The 21,158-nt window shown below is 35.6% G+C and overlaps 1 protein-coding gene across 6 annotated transcripts in view; it reads left to right on the forward strand.

The window, feature by feature from the left end:
* The window catches only part of ATP8A1 (ATPase phospholipid transporting 8A1), a 122,674-nt gene that overhangs the window by 75,927 nt on the left and 25,589 nt on the right, over nucleotides 1-21,158 (forward strand). For all 6 annotated transcript variants that reach the window (XR_014228618.1, XM_082316025.1, XM_082316026.1 and 3 more), the window contains 8 exons: nucleotides 911-1,094; nucleotides 1,201-1,311; nucleotides 8,061-8,135; nucleotides 8,277-8,399; nucleotides 10,872-10,950; nucleotides 15,050-15,111; nucleotides 19,975-20,031; nucleotides 20,517-20,624. Coding sequence is in view for 5 of the 6 variants with exons in the window: in XM_082316025.1 (XP_082172151.1) it covers nucleotides 911-1,094; nucleotides 1,201-1,311; nucleotides 8,061-8,135; nucleotides 8,277-8,399; nucleotides 10,872-10,950; nucleotides 15,050-15,111; nucleotides 19,975-20,031; nucleotides 20,517-20,624 (799 nt within the window). In the remaining variant the exon portion in view is untranslated. The remainder of the gene's footprint in view (nucleotides 1-910; nucleotides 1,095-1,200; nucleotides 1,312-8,060; nucleotides 8,136-8,276; nucleotides 8,400-10,871; nucleotides 10,951-15,049; nucleotides 15,112-19,974; nucleotides 20,032-20,516; nucleotides 20,625-21,158) is intronic.

Raw genomic sequence — 21,158 nt, forward strand, 5'->3', positions numbered from 1 at the left:
ATTTCTTCTTGTTTCTGTTTGTACCATGAAACAAGAGGGGCAGGGTTTGATACTTGACTCCAGTGCCAGGAAGCACCACACTGCTGATGGTTTGCTCCTTCCCTTCCCCACCCTGTGAAACACACCAGTCCTAGCACATAATTTCTATATACTTTCAGTTATGATGTCTCAAATACTACAAGGACTGAATTTCAGCGTACAGAATAGAACTTTTACAACATGAAATGGAAGGTACACGTGTGACACAATGGTAGATGGAGCCAAAACTGATATAGTTTCATCAATAGAGCTTTTGAGAGTCATCCCTGGAATAATTTGTCCCCTCAGCTGTGGACAGGCATTTTCTTAATGACAGATAATTGGAGCAGCCCTGAAAAAGAACAAGGGAGAAGTGACCAGCAGTTAAACAAAGCGGAGGATGAAGAGTCAAAGTTGCTTCCTCTAATTCAGCAGTGTAGGCTATGTTAACACAGTGGCAGTCCACTCTGTTTGTTCCTGTTTGCTTTGACATCTGTGTCTTAAATATCTTGTTGTTTGTTTATAAAATACATATTTAAACAGAGAGGAAAATAAACAGCATACAACAAAATATGCCAAAATCTGCAATTGTTGTTAAGTTAATACTGGTAGTGGCAGTGTTTGTGGTTTCTTCCATTACTCTGTTTTAGGGGCCCATTGCTGTTTGACCTGTCTCTTCAGTCCTATTAACATCTTGCTTCAACAAATCCAAGGTTTCCGTGAATTTCACGGGGAATGTGCTTTTAGCATATAGCCATAACAAGACCATGTCCCTGACCAGGATGTTAGTTGGCATGGTTTTGTTACCTTTTCACAGAATATAAAGTATATTTTGAAAGTACATTAATTTGAAAGTCCTGTATTAAGTCCTTTTCTTTCTGTTACCCCTTAGGGTATCACCACTTCAAAAATCTGAAGTTGTAGAAATGGTTAAAAAACAAGTTAAGGTAGTAACTCTAGCGATTGGTGATGGCGCAAATGACGTTAGTATGATACAAACAGCACATGTTGGTGTTGGTATTAGTGGGAATGAAGGTCTACAGGCTGCTAATTCTTCAGACTATTCAATTGCTCAGGTAAGTCATTACCTGTAAAATACTACAATAAAGTAGTTTAATATCAGATTAATATTGGTGTATGCATGTTCTGATTGTATGTTTGTTCATTTTTCATTTTTTGCAGTTCAAATATTTGAAGAACTTGTTGTTGGTTCATGGAGCCTGGAATTATAACAGAGTAGCTAAATGCATCTTGTATTGTTTCTACAAGAATATAGTCCTTTATATTATCGAGGTAATTTTACAGTGCAGTAAATGTTACTTCTTGAAAGTAAAAACTTCATTATTTTGAGCTTTTGATTATTATATATGACTTTAAAGAAGCATTTAAACTGTCAATAAACTCTTACTAGTACTGAATCTTGCTTTTTAATAAACTGATTAATATTAGTGATTTTTTTTTTAATTTTAAAAGACCCAATTGTCTTAAAAATACGTACTAGATACTAGTACTGAATGTTTGTGTTGCATAATGCTGCTAGCTTATTAAAATTCTGTATCTATAACATCGTTACAGTATTTAAGGAATACAGTTACAGGTAACCTTAAGTTTACCAAGAGATGTATATGTGCTTAAGCTCTTTTCACTGGTGTCAGTAACTGTCCGGTTCGCAATCTGAAGTCCTTTTTCAGGTTGCTGTTGAACTGCAGGGTTGTTGCTGTTCAGAACAGTACTTAAGGTTTTTACATCTATGTTTAGTTACACTATTGCATACCTTTCACTTGTTGATGGGGTAACCATGTCTCCTTAGGCTCTAGTTCATGAACACGGATACTTTCTTGAAAGTAGCTGACCTAGTTTTCTCACCTGGGATTTCAAGGAGACTGGAGTCTTGTGAAAAATACAGTAGTATGAGAGGACTGTGTTGCAATAAATGTATGTTTATTGGTAGGTGTGGTTAAGACAGCATATATAGCTATAGTTTTCATGACCTTTGTGACCACATGGCAACCTTAAAATTTTGAACGTATTTTTAAACAGATTTTTAAATTTTTTTTCTCCCCCCCCTTCATTTCCTGTTCCTCTTTTTCTTTCAACAGCTGCTTGCTTTCTTATAACCAAATATGTGTCTAGTAATTATGTTTATAATTGATTCAAACTTTATATTCATAATGATACTTCGGGTTAAAAATGTGGAAAAAAAATTAATGTGTTGCAAAGCTTGATCACAAAATAAGTTTTATGGGTCAGTCTTCTGTATTTTTACATTAATGGGGTTAACAGTTATTCTTAAAAGTTTCTTAGTTTTTTTAATATATTTTCAAATTAATGTCTTAAACTTGCGCGGTATGTATCTGGTTTTTACTGAAAGAAAATGCCTTATTTCTGTTAGATCTGATGTAAACATTAGGTTAATATTTCCGATTTTTATGTTTATGTATGTGATCTTACATGGATGCAACATTTGAAAATACTTCAAACATCTTTTTTTGCACAAGTGTTGTAGCCAAAAAGTGTGCATTTTAATTAGCATATTTTTTACATTTTCTAAATATTCCTTTTTTCATCTCTATTGTGTTATTAACCTAAATATATTTCAATCTTAGTAGCAGCAAGTTTGTAGCCTGCTTAGAAAAACGTGAAGTAGGAAGCCATAGAAAAAGCAAATCCATTAAAGATCCTTTTTTGCTTTAGATGGCAGACTTTAGATCCTGCATTTCAAAAGCTGAATATCTGATTAAATGATCAGACTTCCAGAAGTACTGATTAGCAGTAGCTCTTGAAGTATTTCAAAAAACAGTATTTGGTGTATACTTTGTGTTTATAGAAAACATACAAAGTTGGGCTTTAGAACATACTACCTTATTTTTCTTAATTTTCTGTTATTGTCACCTGCAAACACATTGTAAATTTATAACTTAACTGAGTTATAAATATCTCACCATTTGTATTCTTTGTGAAAGAAAGTTAAATGCAAGGTACGGAGATCATAGTCTAAAAATACAAAAGGCTAGAAGAGGTAGTCTCTGCCTCCCGAGCAGATGGAAGGGCAAGGAGATGATTTTTATATGGGTTATGACTCTCTATATATAATGCATACAAGCATTTTACCATATACACCTTCTCTGGGAGACAAGATGACTTCTACTTGAATTCCTGTTTGTCAGCTCAGAATACTTTCACAGATGTTAATAGCTCATGTCAATACTGTGAGTGAATGGGCAGAAATTCATCATTGAATGTCTCTAGAAAGGACAACTGCCAGTCTTGAATCTCTCTTTTCAGTTTTTTGTACGGATCAGGCGTGGGAGCAGAGAGCTCAATGAGTATTTGTAAGCTGCTGCTTAATATGCAGAAATGCTACATCAGGAAAATGTCTGTGAAGCTTGCGTGGCCACGCCTCCTCTGTCTTGGAGTTGAGAAAATAATACTGTGAAAGGCATGTCTGGAAGTTGCTTTAAATAAGTTTCCTTTTCTTAGCTGACAATAACTAAAAATATCTACCTTTACTTAATAGATGCATATTATATTTTTAAATGTCTGCTCAGTACTAATCAAAGAAGTAATGTAATAAATTCCATTTAATCTAAAATACAGCCTTTTTCCTTGGCTGTATTTGTGGGGTGATACGAAACAAGTGCCATTGGTTTCTTCGTTCAGAAAATGGTAAAGGTGTATAGTAATACTCCTGCACAGTGATTAGTGTTTATCGACATTTAAATTCCTATTCATAAGAAACTAGAAGTGGTCTATAATAACTTTTTCTACTCTGTGTCTTGACGCAATAGATATTTAAACATGGGCCTCATCTTTTGTATGGGGCTAGTCCAAGTAACTTTAGAGGTTATATTCTGAAGTATCATTGTAAATTGCAAGTGAAAACTGAATTTATAATAGACTGCTAACATACGTTATTAAGCCTGTACCGAGCCTCGCATTCATACAGGATAAGCCTATGCCAAGTCTCGTACTTATTTTGAGGGGGCTGTCATTACCCTATAATGATGGTTGGGATTGAGATTGATCTAGTGATTGAGAAGTCCTTTGTGGATTGATTTTGGTTTTATAATTACCATTACTGTATATACTCTTTTGTTAAACTACTCATTTTGTGAAGTTATGCAAATCTCCCTTCAACATCAGAGGGACAAAATTTTCCTATTCCTCTTTGTTCTGCTAGCTAGTAATAACTAGAAATAACATAACTGTTTTATGTTAAATATAAAAGGTTTACAATTTAAACAAAAGTAATAATTTTTGAAGACCTGCATAGCTCATTCATGTTTCATGTAGGGAAAAATTCAAACAAAAGAGTAAAAGACCAGGACACAAACAGAAGAAACAGATGCCTGGAGCTCACATTTAAAGTTCAGTCACAGAATCTTAAACATGGCCATTTGTAACAATTTAAGTGATAATAAGTAAACAGTTCAATTATACTCAGTAATTAGAGCTGTAACGGCCTCTTCTTCGTCTGGTAAGCTTTGGATGATGGTTATCTTACCTTTTTTTTTTTTTTTTTTTTTCCCCCCCTCCCCCCTCCACTAAGCCCTTTTCATCCCACTGCAGTTACACACTTTCTGCTGCTCATGTCCATAACTGAAGTTTACCATTTTGTTCCCAATTTCCTTTGCCTGACATATCAGATGAATGCCTGTGGTCATGCTGAGACCCATATCATGCATAACCCCAAACATGAGCAAGCTTTCTGTATATGCTCACACTGCTTCTGAGCTGTAGAGTTTAGGTGCTGTTGTTCAGTATGCCGTGGCACACTTAATGTATTCAAACTGCACGGAGTTCACTTTAAAACACGGACAGCAGAAAGTGATTGTGCTCATGCCCACTTTTTTGCCTTATATGGTTTGAAAACTTAGAAATACAGGGATCTGCATTGAGGCCCATCTCAGTTTAGATGGGCTATGAACCTAAATCTTTCATTTTCAATGGAAATTATGTAGCAATTGAACTATAAAATGGTCTGAATTTTCACTTCTCCCTCACTTAGGTGCCCTTGAGAAGTAATTTAGACTATCTCCTGCCCTTCTCTGCAGGGGTGCTGGATTAGTAATTGAGCTGTTAGAGTAGGACCTACCCTCTAGGAGAGAAGTGGTTCAATCTGCTCCTAAATTAGTATCATGTACAACATGTCCTAAAAACTTACTTTGCAGGTACAGCTGCCTTCATTGTCCATCATAGTCAGAATGAAACACACTTGTCCATGAATAAATTTCCCACTGTGAAGCAAGAAACTGTGTGTTTCTTGTCACTGTCACTATTAATACTGTAGTGAGTTCCATAGAGGTTTTTTCATGTATGGTTAAGAGTGGAATTTTCTAGGGTTCAAGGTTCAGAAGTTAGGGTAAGTGGGTGACTTACTTTCTTCCCCTCTTACAGTTTGAGCTGAGGGCTGTATTTATCCTTGCTGCTTCCCCCACAGCACCCCCACCCCCTACATCTGCTAAATATTTTGGAGCCATAGGTATTCTTAAATGTGAACATTCAAATCACTATCGTGTAAACAATAAAAAAAATCCATGTTTCTGCTTAGATATTAAAGATGCTCTTGTCTGTTAAAGTAGTATATCTGATATTCCACTAAATAGTAGTGTTTCTACTACAGAGGACATTTTTTTAGCCACATTAAAACATTTCTCTTCCCAGCCATCTTTTTTTATAGATTCAACAGAACTTTAGAACCCAGAGGTGCTACCAAATTTCATTTCCTCTTGGCTTGCATCTAGAGTTCTGACCAAGATTTGTTCCAGTTCCTTACTACACTAAAACTTAACTGAAATGCCTGTAACTTGCATGCTTTCTTTGGAAGAAACTAAATGCTAAGATTTCAGGAAGTTACTATTATAACTTAAAGGATTTCTTTACAATTCTACAGTAAAACTGTAATTTTCAGAGGTTAAATAGCTTGAAAATTTTAACAAATTCTGTACAAAATAAAACTGAAAGCATCAGAGTTTTTAAGGAATAAAATGATGCATAGCATTTCTGAGAGGCTTGGTAGCGACTTCATATATGACGTTCATTGTAAACTGAAATTTTATCATAAAATCTTGCATTTCTTTAAAACAGTCACGCCAAAACATTTTCAAGTGTTGCTTAGCATCACTTACCTTTAATAGAAGTGAATATGTGGAATAGATTCAGTGCATGTATTTAGGCCTTTCTTTTTAAATTAAAGTTTTATAACATTTTTGACTGTTAGCTAGATCACAACAGAAAGTTGATGTTCTTTGCACATACTCCTTGCTTATGAAGGGTCAAGTATATGTCTACCTCAGGTATGTTTTATTGTCTTCCTAGAGAGTCATACTTTTGTTAAACTCTGTCTGAAATCACCAGCAATGAGATGTACACATATTTATATATGTGTACATATTTATGTGTATACATATGCGTACATGTAAAAGTACAAGCACCCAACTACTAAGTCACATGTTTTCTATTAAAACTGTCCTTTTCCACCACCCTAAACCCTTTCAAAATAAGAGTTCTAAAATTTACTCCAGCATTTGATACAAACAAGAAACAAAAATTAAGGGGTCAATCACATAATAATATCTGACCTTCACTCTCAAGAGCTGTCTTCCTAGGTTGGGAGTAAAAGAATGTAGGAACTATGTATAATGAGAAGGTTGAAAAGAGAGAAGGGAGTTGGGGAGCACAACTTGTATCCAGCGGTGGTGATGAGGTTCTGGATTAGGTTCACACATTTACCTTAGTTGTAAAACATCCATAAATTCTGCTGATGTTGAGTGCATAATTAATTGTTCAGTAATGAACAACTGGTTATGCACTCGTCTCGCTCCCTCATACTCAATTACTGAGAAACTGCTGCTAATAAATGTCTTCTAAATTCATCACAGTTAAATCATAGTTCCTATTTCAAAAGTCAAAAATCGAAATACACAAGAGCTTATAAAAGTCTCATTTAACTGGCATAAAGTAATTCCATTGTCTTTTCAGTGAGTAGACTGAAATGTTAGAAAATAGAGTGCTTGTTACAGTTAAGTCAAAGTAAAGAAATTTAGCATTATAAGACTTCAGAAAATACAGTGTATTTTATGTCTCTATATTGCAGCCTCTAACATTCATGATTTTGTATGCAATCTTGAAAACATTCACTTGAAAAACATGAGTCTGAAACTGAGTAGAATATTGTTTAAGTGATCCTAGCTTCTGTCACCTTACAGCTTATGCTTGTCGTGGTAATACAGTTTCAGTGTAGCTTGTTAATAAAGATTCGTCAGACATGCTGCTTCTCCACTTTGTCATGGAACTAATATAAGTGTGAAGTAAGAAATAGAAGAAAGCAGTCATGCTGCACCGAAAAACATAAGAAAACGTGTCATCATGCCTTTCAAATTAAATTTGACTTTTTTTAGCCTTTTGGCAAAAAGTGATAAAACTTATGCAATGAAAGAGATTTCCAACTGCACCTCTAAAATACTCCGTAGTTGAGTTAGTGCTTGTTAACTAAGTAATCGTAGTTGATTTAGTGCTCTGGTAAAGCCTCATCCTCTCATGAGTTTCACATATGAGGAAGGAATATTCATACAATTTTAGGTTCCAAACTACAGCTTACTGTATGAATTCTATTAATTAGGAGGTTTGCTAATGATTAGAAGACGACTGCTTCTAATCTGTAGGTGTTTCCTGTGATATTTTTTTTTCCCTGGTATTTCTCAGAGTTTTTATTTCATTAAGAATTAAGTACAATGCAAATGCAGTGAGCTAAATCACTCTTAAATACTTCACAAACATAAAATTCCTTTTGAAAATAGCAACCTCCTTGAAATGTTTTCATATTTAGATGGAATGCTCACATATTTGACTAGATTGCCCATTATCTGTTCTAAACACAACTTGTTTTTATTGTTTTTTTATATATATGTTTAAGCCATAACATCCTCAACTGTGTTGTAAATGTGTTCTAGGGATAGCCCTTCTTGTGAAGCTGAGAAAAAAAATCTATTAATCCCACCTCGCAGAACATTTGAGTAATATATGATTCTCCTCTTTTTCAGATTTGGTTTGCTTTTGTCAATGGCTTTTCTGGACAAATTCTTTTTGAAAGATGGTGTATAGGTCTCTACAATGTGGTAAGACGATTTGTGTGTTTTCAGTTATTTCCAATCATAGTCATGAAAGTTTCTTGAGTAAGCAATCTTTAAGCAAGTCCTCACCTCTAAAGTTTTGCAATATGTTTTTTTGTTTTTGTTTTTTTTTAATTTGTCTACTAGATGTTTACAGCAATGCCTCCACTAACTCTTGGAATATTTGAGAGATCCTGTCGAAAAGAAAACATGCTGAAATATCCAGAGTTATACAAGACTTCCCAAAATGCACTGGACTTTAATACTAAGGTAAATTTAAAAAATCATATATAATTAAAGCAGAAATTAAGAGGAATTCAGTATAGTTACCCTTTTTGTTCTATGCTGCTCATAATTAAAAATGGAAGGGATTTTTATTACTACTGTTTGCAGTTGTCCACTTGTCTGTGAATGGTGCAAATCATATTTATCCATTTTTTAGCAAGTATGGGAAAGGACAGAAAGCATTTTATTTTTTTCAGCCCTGATTTTTTTTCTCTGCTGGTAATAAAGCTGTCTTCTACAGGCAGAAGTGATTAGACCTCTCTGTCGCTAGGCTGTATGTATTTGTACTGTTATATGGAAATGGATTACTGAAGCCTGTGGAGAAGTGCTGCAGAGGACAATAAGAACTGTCATTAGATTTGTAGAGGGAGGGACCTGGTACTATTCTTCGTCAATTTGGAGTTGTGCTTTTATGGTTTAATTTTGAGTTTTGGCAAAAAATACATGGAGAAGGTTAAGAATGTGTCAGGGTAGATCAAAAGGAATCTGAGGCTACTTTTGGTGGGAAATAGGTGACATTCGTCTTGGAGAGACTAGCACAAGAAATAGTAAAAGAATGTAGGACTCCTCTTTAATATATAAAATATACACAATTTCTACAGATCTGTCCATAAATAATCTCTTAAAAAAACTAAATGAAACTTTTTCCTGAAACTGTAATTTCATGAATGCCTGATGTTTGTAAGAGTTCCTTCTGATTTTATTTGATTTTTCTAAATATAATTGGGACACTTCAAGTAATGTCATTGTATGTTGAACTTGGGGACATTTTCAATCTGTCATTGAATCAACAATGCCTACATGTGCTGGTCTGATACAGCATACTTAGTTCTCATATCTGTGCCACTTCTGCTGTAAAAGTGGAGTACCCATATCTATATAGAATTATTTGTTTAAACTGTCTTTGTTCACTGAAGCATGTGAGATGTTTCTCTGTCCTCACTTCATCCCTTCACCCACAGAAACAAACCTGAAAGTTGTAAGGAAACTAGGGAAAATAGTTTCTCATGTCACTGTGAGTGCTTTCCAAATATCAGACTTTTCATTGTCCATTAATACAGACACTTCTGTGTTGTGATAGTTTTAATGAATAATGTAAGTCATGAGTTACAATTGTTGGGTTTTTCTGGTTTTAAGTAAGTCTATAACATTTTTATTATTGCACATACATATTGTTGACTTCACTGGAAATTCTGTGGCTATTCCCATACAACACTTGCTATGAGTAAACGTCTACAAACTTCCCAACTACAAAATTCCCACCCATATAAATTGAATAGTTCGTGTTAAAGATTTGGAAACATTACTGCCTTGAATGTTGATGCAGATGTTTGTTATGGTAAAAGGGATCAAAGGTTATGAGGTCATGACAGAGGTTAAAGGATTAGCATCTGACAATAAGAATTGGTCAGGAAAATGGAAAAGTAGAACTAATTTTTCTTGCACCCACCTGTGCTTTCTGTCAAATAAAAACTTCTGGTAATGACATAGCAAGAAGGAGAGACAAAGGTTAATGAGTAGCACAAGTTCAAATGTGCAAAGTGTTGGAGTGTAAACTGGATCATACAACCTAGTGTAGTTGTATAATCTAACAAAAGACTTTGAGACATTGTGGAAAATGTTGTGAGGCAGGCAACTTAATTTCAATTGTTTGAACACCTTAACACTCATAATACACGTCCGTTAGTTACAATAAAGGCTATGATTGTCAGAACCGTTGTTAATGAAAAACACAATTGCTGTCCTGAAGGAAACAGGTTACATATTTTTGATTGTCTTTTTATGTCTTTATACAATATATTATGGAAAGCATCAATAGGTTGTTTATCCTTAAACTTAATACAGTTCTTTTCATAAGGCGTATTTTACAAATGAAAATAAGTTTGAAAGTAAAATTTCAATTATTTAGCAAATACATTAAAGAAAGTTTAGTATGATGAAGCTATGCACTTCAAGAATGGAACATGTAAGGACAAATCTAAGGAAGATATTTTTATTTGTCCTTTTTTAATTCCTTTGTATGTGGAAATATGTAGGTAGGTATATGTAAAACTCAGGTTTTGATTGTTCCACTACCCAAATATCTTATTACACAAAGTGTAAATTATAAAAGCTAGAGTCCTTTTTAGTTCCCTACTTAGAATGTAGCAATTGTTCCAGTTGTCTGGTTTAGCTTAATTTTTCCGATGATATTGCCATATGTATACATTTTAATTTCCCTTCTGATTTGAAATTAAAAGTGGGAGATAATACACACTTTTTTTCCAAAACATAAAAATAAACAAATGACCCATGAAGAGCTAAGAGGCAAAAAGTGCCTGTCAGTTATATTACTTCACAGTGGTGGCCTGAAAGAAACACATTTTGTGAATCTAACACACAGATAAAAAGAAAGGTCAGGGTTCACAGAACTAGTTTATTGCAAATGGTTCTCATGGATTTTCTGTTTTCCCTTAGGTTTTCTGGGTTCATTGTTTAAATGGCCTCTTCCACTCATTCATTCTGTTTTGGTTTCCACTAAAAGCCCTCCAGCATGGTAAGTATTATGGAAAAATAAAAATATAAATGTTGAAAAGTATGAAATATCTAAATACCTTCTTTTTTCTTAGGAAAGCTTTATAAATACTAACAGTTTTGTGTGATTAAATTTCAAGATACCATTTCTAGAACTAGAGCAGATGCAGTATATTTAACATGGTTTATATAAAATGTGTTTAAAAGTAGGAGTAATATTATGTACATATGCATAAAACTATATAAATAGGTTTTAAGTAAACAAACAAGATGGAGAAAAAGAGATTGCAATTTAATTATGCTATTTTTTTTCTATAATAAGCTACCATGGTAAATCGCTACAAGATCCTAAATCACTACTGTCCCTTGCATTGTCTCTTATGTTTTGTAAGCTTTTATGGCTGATGTGTATACCTTCTCTCCTGTTACTTCAGGGGCATACTAACCCGTCAGTTTACATCTATTCTATGTGAGTAGGCTTCTGACAGAGGAAGCTGGGACATCTTGGACAGCTCAGTCCTCTCATTCTCCTAGTTCAACTGTTGTATATGCACCTGAGTTGCAAAAGGAAACGGGACAGCTGGGAGGAAAGCTGTATTAATTAGAAGAAATTGAAAGCATTGCTTCCAGTTTGTGGGAGCGTTTGTGTGTATGGGAGCTCTCATAGGGGTGGAGTTTTGTTTTGCTTCCACTTTGTGGGGAGAGAGGAAAAAAAAGTGTGTACCCTGCAGCTTTTCTGTAAAAGTAGTAGTCTTCTCAGTTTCCCTGCTGTAGCCAGGCAGTCTGCCCTGGCATAGGGGACAAAAATGATCTCATGGACATTTTGGAACTGTTGAGACTAGATAGTGAGACAGTCACAGCTGCTTGTGCCTGAAAAGGTTAAGGGGAAAACTTCCTGCAGGGTATTTTAGACTCCGTGACTTCTGATGTGTAAAGGGACGTAGGTAGCAGCCTGTTTTCTCTGAAAGGCCACTGGATGCAAGTTCAGTGGCAGCGGTTTGCATTGGAGAGGTTTAGACAGCCCAGGAGTCAAGAGGTCCCAAAATGTTAGTACGTACTCCAAAACCACAACCTCAAATCCAAACCAAAATCCCCATTCAAAGCTGTAGCCAGTCCGTGTGAGAGATTTATGCATTACATGATGGAGAAATGTTTAATGAGTGTATGTGGTGAAGCAGGATAGAGTTCATGTGTGAATGGCAAAGCTGAGATACTTTCACGAGCACTTGTGAGAGCACTGTAGTGCAGGCCTCTTCGGCTCACAGCCCCTGGGCTAGAACTGACCTGCTGGCAAGTGGCCTCTACAAGTCTGAACAAATTGCCTTCTGTCTTCCTCTTTCATTCCTAGAGAAAGGCCAGGTGAGTAAGGGAAGCAGAACTGGGACCTGGGGATTGTGCACATGGTGTGCAGTATAACTGGTTCCTGCCGTGGGCCCGGCTGGTGCCCAGAGTTCTGCATGAAGGGGAAATGAGCACAGGATGGGAGCTGCTGTTAATTAATTCTCTGATGGCTGTGTGGGTAAAGAGGAAAGGGAAATAATACTATTAGTTTCCTAGGGAGGAGCTGATGAATGCCAGAGAGATCCACCAGAGAGAGGAACTTCTGAGAACAGATCTCAGCCTCCACCTTCTCTTAGCAAAGAGGCGCAGGAGGATCCTGAGACATGAAAGGAGGAATGGGAAGAATGGGGGATAGCTCAGCTTAGGGCCTAAGAGTGCTGAGTCCCAGCAGTCTGACTGATGGGAACAGACTTAGCTGCCTGCCTATTGCCGTTTTATCCTCATTATGCTCTTTACTGCTAGGTATATATTGTAAAGCAGAGGGGTGTGTGTTTGAGCAGGTATTTATTAGAACAGTAAAAATGAAATCTTGAACATCATGAATATCTCTGAGCTCACAGTCAATCCTTTTCTTTGAGCATTTTCTCCTGTTTAGTCTCACTTGTCCACCCCTTTCTTGTCTGTAAGTGGAAAATTTCAAACTGCATGTGTTGTAGTAGAGTCTACCAAGAAATATGCAATCAGAGAATAGGTATGGATTTGTAAAAATTGCTTGTCGGAATTTACTCCATGGGACCTAACCATTGTACAGTACACAAAACTAGAGTCTTTCTGCTCCACGTACTGTCATGTGAATATGAAAAGTGACAAGGGCATAAATCTTCACAGAAGCTTCTTCTGATGCAACTTTGTCAACATAACAGTAAATGGCAGAAGCCAAACTTATATGTACAAGTAAATCCACCAACAGCTTCCTCTTTTGTATAACCTTTAAAATGAGCCATGGTCTCAGCTTTGTTTTCAGGCTTCCAGAGCTCTTGTAGTCCTTTGTGGTGTGCTAGTCTGTCCAGGGAGAAAGTTAAATGGGGGAAGTGCCAGGAGTGCAACCAGTATCACTAGAGCTAAGGAGGCAGCCATTGTGAGTTCCTCATCTTGGAATGGGAGAGGGCTAGGTTAAGGAGGACTATTTGCAAGCATTTTTATTCTGGTTTTTTGTGTGAACTTTCACCTGCTCTCTCTTCCAGAATATCAATAAACAGAACTTTTTTCCTGTGATAAACTGGCCTCACAGGTCCTGAAAAGCTTTTAGAAAGGAGCGCTCTTCATCCACAATGAAAATGAATTTCATTTCAAGCATGTGTAAAGGTGATATGAAGGCTAGAAAAATACTCAACACAAATATAAAAACATGCTTAATTAGCAGCATTTAATATACTGTATGCTAGCTGAGGATAGTGGAAAAATAAGTGTTTTCAACTACAGATCATTTCTATCAGCTTGTCACCTTCCTCTGGCCAGCCCAATCAGAGGAGTTTTAAATCCACTCCCACCCCCACCCCCCCAAAAAAAAAACCAAAAAACAAACAAAAAAAAACCAAACAAACAAAAAAAAACCCCACCTTTTATTCTTCTCTTCCCCCAAACACAGCTTTTTAAAAACATCCTTCCTTATGCTCTCTCAGCATTAGTGGTTTTGGTTTTGGGGTTTTTTTTGTCTTATACTTTTATCCTTCTTTACTACATGCACAGTATTTTAATACCTCTTTATATGATGGCAGTAAAAAGCAATATCCCAGTGATTAGAACCTCTACAGCAGAGTAAGTGTTCTTGTTTAGTTGCAGTATATGAGCAATCTCAAGTGCTAAAAGCATTTCTAAAACTGAACACGTAAAAAATTTAGCAAGCTGAACACTTCTAATAGAGAATGAGGAATTCCCTTTAGATAGTTCAGTTGTGTGTCTGCCAAGAATTTTCACAGAACTGGGATCAGAAAAGCCCATGCTCTAGCAATAGTTGTAAAATAAGTTCTGTTAAATAAGCATAAATGCACTGCTTCAGAATTCTGAACTTAAGAACCAGAGTAGATGGAATTTTTATGCAAATGCATCTCTTTAGGGCACTGACTCTTTGCATTAATGCTGTGTGTGTATCCACATGTGCAAAATGGATCCACAGATTTGAGTTGGGTAAATTTTGAAAATGTTGTGAATAACAACCATCTCAAGAATTAAAATTGAGTAATTTTGTATTTTTACTTAAACTGAACCTCAGAAATATGGATAAGAGCAAAGATAAGTTTCTATACCAAAAATATCCAGAATCAGTGAAAATCTGACTCTCTAAGCTTTCTGTTTACTTATATGTTACAATCTGTGTACACTATAGCTATTCTATGTCATATTTTTCTGAAGGTAGGATACTGTATATCTGATCTTAAAAGTCACTCTAATTGAATTGTTACTGAATACAGTATTGCTCATATTGGTATATGATGTTACAAAAAGCTCCTGTTTCTAGTGTAATTCCTGAAGTCTTTGAAAGTCTTAAAGGACTAAAAATTATAAAAGTCATAGATTTCTACTGCTCAATACAGTTCAAGGTGAAATCTGCTGTTAGTACCCTGTAGGAAGTGCTACCATCTCTTTTGTACCAAAAATAAGATTTTTATATATATATATAATATATAAAAATAAGATTTTTATATATATATATAAAATCTTATATTTTATATAATATATTATATATATATAAAATATATATATATAAATGTTATTTATATATATATTTAGTGCTATTGTGGATATTTAAATGTTTTTATTATCACTATTTTCTTCTCCAGGTACTGTATTCGGCAATGGTAAAACTTCAGATTACCTGCTTTTGGGGAACACTGTATACACTGTAAGTCTTCCTTACAGCTACTTGGTGCTCTATCAGCTGACTATCTATATCAGCTCTATCTTTAAGTCTTAAAGAGATGTGGTTTTATTATTATTTATAATTCTCTGCATAGAAGACATGATTCATTGTAGTACCTTAAGAATAACAAATGGCACTTGAATGACTCTTCGAGAAGCTTTGAAGTGCATTTTGCAGTCTAATTCCAATTTTTAAAACAAAGCAGTTTAATAAAGACGCAGAAGATACATTTATCCTTTACTGGAAACGGTCTATTTTTCAAATAATGGGAATTGTAATTCCCTAATTAGCACACTCATTAATTTAAGGTAAGTTTCTGCATTGGAGAAATCCCAGGTTATTGGATATGGAACTGGTTTGTGGACTTGTGAAGATACAATTCTGTTCTCCCTCTCTTAATCTATCATGGGCCTTGAAAGAGGGATAGAGCCACATGGAACCAAGATTTGTGGGACGCCTCTTTGGGGACAGCCAAACTGCCAGAATTACACCTGACTCACACTTAACAGTAATCTTCTGTTACTCTCATAAATATTAGTCATTATTGGGTTTTTTTCTTTTAATCTTTTATCTCCTGGAATAAATTAATGAAGCTAAATACCTGTTTTTCACTTGCTGGGTTGGGTATCAATGTTACCCAATAGATGAACGTTTTCCAAGATCTCTCTTAGAAGCAAAACTAGACTTGTGCTTACTTTCCTCTGTTCTTCAACGTTAAGAGTTTAATTTTTCAGCTTCCTGTTGTTGGCAGATACAAAAAAGAAATTAATTCTTCCATCAAGATAAGGGGGTTTCAAATAGTGTTTTCTGGTTAGCTAACCAGAAAAGTTAAAGAGCACAAAGGGCTGAGTAACCACAGCCCATTCTATGTATTTCGTACTGCTGTGGCAGTTAAAAGAAAATGTTTCTGCTGCCTGTCCATACATGGACTTTAAACTGGTTCTTTCAGGCACACTGAAAAATTGTTTGTCCACACATTCTCTTAAAAGTTTATCTGCTCTACACTTCACTTTCCCTATTCCAAAAGCCAAGCACAGCATGTTCTGTCAGCAGTTAGTTGCACGTGATCATGCAATCTATGATATGATGAACTGATCTCCATTAGGGATGGATGGAATATCCTGGGTAAGTGTTTTCTGTGTGAGTTCTAATAAAATTAAGATGTAAGGTCACAGTCATTGTCATAGCTCGATCCTGGCAGAAGTGGTTCAACTGACATGGGACTGTTTGTATTGTCATCTCATAACACTGAGCAATGTTTAGAACTCAGTCTGAATGTCACTGAGTTTATCTGAATGTCACTGCTTTCTCCAATATTGATAAATACTTTATAAGAGTATCTACCAGAACCACCTGTTGTTCTAAGGGAAACAGATTCTTCTTGGGGAGAGGTTCTCTGCACTGCGTTTTCACCCTATCTACAAATGTTTCATTGTTTACCGTACTTAGAAGTTGCAACCTTGCTCAGTTCAGCTGAAGTTTATTTTATGAATTGTATGTACATGAGTTGCATAACTTCACCTATCCTAGCACCAAAGCCAAGGTTTCTGATAGCTTCTCCTTTTCTTTGATTGCTCTAAAAGTATCCCTTGTATTGGCCATCATTTTGTAGAGTAAGTTAGCACTGTACACTTGTTAAACCCAATTATTCAACATACTGCTGCAATCACAGCTGCAATTCTTTCCTGAAGCAATCTCAGAACTTCGTCCTACCCAGTCGTTCTGCTCTGCGCTTGCTTCCAAAAGCCAAGCTTGGCACCAGGAGAAAACAAGTTACATAGGCTGTACTAAGAGTTTACTGGATTACACTAGGTCCTGTGGAACTGAGTGTTCAAAACATGCTGTCGTCTAGATTGTCACCCATCAGTTGATGGATAAGTCTTGAAATCTTACAGTACTGCAGAACATCTGAGTATTATCTATGACATCAGCTGACTCACAAACAACAAAGCCTGCATTTTCACATTTGCAGCAACATTTTCCACCACCTTCAGAAATTAGTTAATTTCTGATACTTTCAATATAGTAACCTGGAGCTACCCGTTACTCTTTGTCAAGCTGTATCCATAAATGATAAAACAGAGGTCACAGTGCAGTTGTTCTGTCACCTTCTGCAACTGATTTTCAACTAGGAGAGCTGAAACTTCACCATCTTGAGAGGCTAATTGCTTACTACCAACTTGCAGAATGGCCAAGAATTTCCTAAGAAAACATTATTTCACCGTTATAAGTCCAGACAACCTGCTTTTTCATTTGTTTTTCAGATTCTCCACTTTCCTTCACTTCAGATTGAAAATCTGGGGAGGGATGGGGGTTGCAATTGATGTATTCCTGCTCTTGCACAGGAATTCAAGAAGGTCTGGTGCACACATGAAGATTTGAGAGACTTTCAAAACTGGGGGGGGGGCAGGGTTTGAAGTTTGGGTGTTTTTGTTTTGTTTTTTTAAATCTGTGCATGTGAAGTGATGTGCACTGACAGTTGTCAATCATTGTCTTTATATATCAAAATCATAAGGCTAAGGTACTTCTCATTCTTCTCTGCTTTTAGTCTGGTTTTAGGAAGTCTACATTCATCACTTGTGCAAAAACCAGTAGCAAAGGGATTCAGAAATTAATACAGTTTCTTTGGATCCACAGAGAAAGTCAGGAATGTGCACTGATTCATATCATGTCCTGGAATTATTTCTTCAAACATAAATTTCAAATAGGAGTAGAGTGCCATGAAAATATTTGTACAGCCATTCTTGAGAGGTCTTTTAAAAAAGCTCAGTGCTTTATACAGAATACCAGTTTGATTTCTTGTTTCCTGGGTAGGATTCAGTGAGCTATTGTTAGTTTGGATCAAGGGGAGGAGGGAGCAATAAAAACGAAATTCCTCGGTGAGCCACTGTGTGTAGTTGGTAACTTTGTTAGGGGAATCTGTTAAGATGCAAGGAGGGTATATATTCACATAGTCTATGTCTCCCTTTATAGAGACCTGCAGTGTTTGTTTTGTGTGTATATTTTGTCTATGCAATGAGAATTCTTGATCTGATCCTAAAGGAGGTTGTTTTCTTTTCTTACAACTGACTCAAAAGTAGCAAGCAAGTGTACCAGATGAGGTTTGGTTGGGTTTTTTTTCATAATTAATTTTTTTCACTCCTCCAAATATAGCACCAGAACTGGATAGACTAAGTAAATTATAACACTCATCATGGTCCTTAATTTTCTTCTAATTAGATTTCACACATGTTTTAGATAATGGAATTGTGGCACTGTGGTTTTTTTGTCCTTAACAATGCAGGAGTAGTTGAAATAGGAGATTCCAAAATTAAAAGTGTAGACTTACAGCTAGGGTGAAAACTTTCTGGCAGGATTTGTATCCTTCTGTGCACCAGACATAGTGAAAGACTCGTCAAATATATTTAACCACTTATTTTCAGCTTCTGATTGAAGTAAGTTTCTTCTGAGTTTCTGAGGCTCCTTGAAGTTCAACCACAGACAAACTCACTTGCATCATTGATGCCAACAAACCAGAGTTTAAACTATAGCTGTTACAGTTGGAGCTTGGTCTTTGTGACTCATGTTCTTCAGAGTGCACATAAAGCAAAACTTGTGATACGTATTCACACGTGAGTTACAAAATGTAATAACTGTTTCTTTGCTAAACAGAAAACTTGTTTGTGTGAATTTCAAAGGAAAGAGAGAAACAATTTTCCTGAATCAACTAGTCCTTGCTGTGGGATTATAAGCTTTCTACTACTGCTCATCTCTAAACTAAAATGGAGTATATCCTACAAGATAATAACATGATGTTTTCAGAGACTGATCCATAAAAAGAGTAAACATAAGAAAAGAGTAAAGATGAGAGGGAAGAATAAAAATGACATAACAGACTCATTCAACGTGTTATTTTGTATGCAGAACATAAGTCTTAGGCTGCCAACATTTAACTCTTCAGCTTTTTCAGGGTTTGGCGAAGGTGATTCATTTACTAACAAAGTACTAATGAAGTAAACAAAACTTTTTTTTATTTATTTATTTAGACTAGTGTAAGCTTGATCAATTGCAAGTTTTCAGCCCAGCATCTAGATCTTCTAAATCTGTCTTCATGTAGAAAGTAGTAGTTATCCTCTCCGTAACTAGGGGATCTGCCATCTCTACTGAAGTGGACTACGCTTTTCACTAACCTTTCTGTGTAATCAAAATGCCACCGATGAAGAAGCTAACGAGCCAGACTTGCAGACTTCTAGGAGCCAAGGGAAATGTTTAAGATTTCTAATACAAAAGAAGAGTTTTCCAAATCAAACGAGTGGAATTTATTAATGAACCTAATAATTCTTAGTGTTCTATTACTAGCTCATTACTGGGGTATATCTTTAAATCTTCTAGTGACATTTTACAGTGGTCATTTCAAAGGGGAACTTAAACTTCAGATCTAAGCACACGCATTTACAAAAAAAGAGGAAAAATACAGCTAGCTGTGGTCTAAAAGAATTTCACTTTGGGGCTGCTGAGAGTCCTACATTTTGGGGGGAACAGATTCTATTAAAGCAGAAGGGCTCTTCCATAGCTTCTGCAGGTCCATAGAAATGATTGCCTTCTGCTTTACGAACTTTGGTTTGGATCCTATTGCACAGCTAGGTGCACACACAGTACTTTGTTGAGTAGTATTAAGGAAATCACATTTAAATTGAAGAGATTGATCATTCTTTCCCTTATTTCATTTGTGCAAGTAAACATGAAATATGAAAATCATTAAACTTTTTCTTCTGTTCTGAAAGTTTAATGAAACTGATCAATTCTGTATGTTAAGTAAGATTCCCATATTAAATAAGAATCCTCTCTCTCTCTCTCTCTTTTAAGTTTGTGGTTCTAACTGTGTGTTTGAAGGCTGGATTAGAGACCTCGTATTGGACTTTGGTAAGCAAATGCCTTTACCATATTCTCAAATGTTCTATGAAATATGATGGATGAATAACTGTATTATTTTCTTCTTACTTATTATATTATGCCCTTATAGTCTGTCAGCCCTGCCCACAGTATCAAACTAAACTGTGGTTACTGCATGGAAAGACAGAATATCCACATACAAAAAATAATGCTTAATATTGAAAAGCAGGACATTGGGATAAGGCTTAAAGTAATCCTTAAACTAGAAAAATCAAATTACTCTGAACTGATTGTAATTGAACTTAAATTGGCTTAAAATGCAGTAATATTGCTGCTGAAAGTATCATCTTGCTTTAATAATAGCTAAACTGAAGTAGCAGAGTTAAATTAACACAAGGCACAGAAATTTCAACCAATATATCAGAATCACATTGTAAATACTAAGTAGAAGAGGTCTTTTTTTATGTCATAATACATCTGTGATGATTGTTCTGTTTTCTTTTTTTGTTTAACAGTTCAGCCATATAGCTATCTGGGGCAGCATAGCACTTTGGGTAGTGTTTTTTGGAATCTACTCTTCTTTGTGGCCAGTCATTCCTATGGCACCTGATATGTCAGGAGAGGTAAAAGTATATTTTAACTAATATCCAAATGTGTGCAAAGAATATTGTTTCAGTCTTTAGTACAGGCCTAATCTTTATTGGATCCTTCTGCTAATTAGAGGTGCATAAGAGGGTTGCTTCTCTTATACCTTCAATGTGGTAGCCATGTTTATTTGAAATAGAATTAATTTTCACTCTTGTGAAAATGGAACTCAACTACAAGCTGTGATTATATGGTCCAGTGAGGCAGAATAGATAGGTAAGCTGCTTTGCAGTTCTTTAGTAAGTTTTAATTTTCTAAAGAGAAGTCTTACCAAATTCAGAACTCGGAAGTTTGCCTGGAGTTTTTTTTTTTTTTAATGAGGTAGCACAAGTAGTGCATTGGTTAAGGCTGTTTTTTCGTCTTCAATTTTACGAATTTGCTAAGTTTTTGAAACTGTAAAATGCCTCAAAAACTTTGAGGTGCCATAACATTGCATGAGCAGCTGCTTGTCATGCACACATTTCCTTTTCTATTAATGTGCTACTTGGAATGCATCATTGTACTGTATCTTT

The sequence above is a fragment of the Platalea leucorodia genome, assembly GCF_965183815.1.
Source record: "Platalea leucorodia genome assembly, chromosome: 6".
NCBI classification, from domain to species: domain Eukaryota; kingdom Metazoa; phylum Chordata; class Aves; order Pelecaniformes; family Threskiornithidae; genus Platalea; species Platalea leucorodia.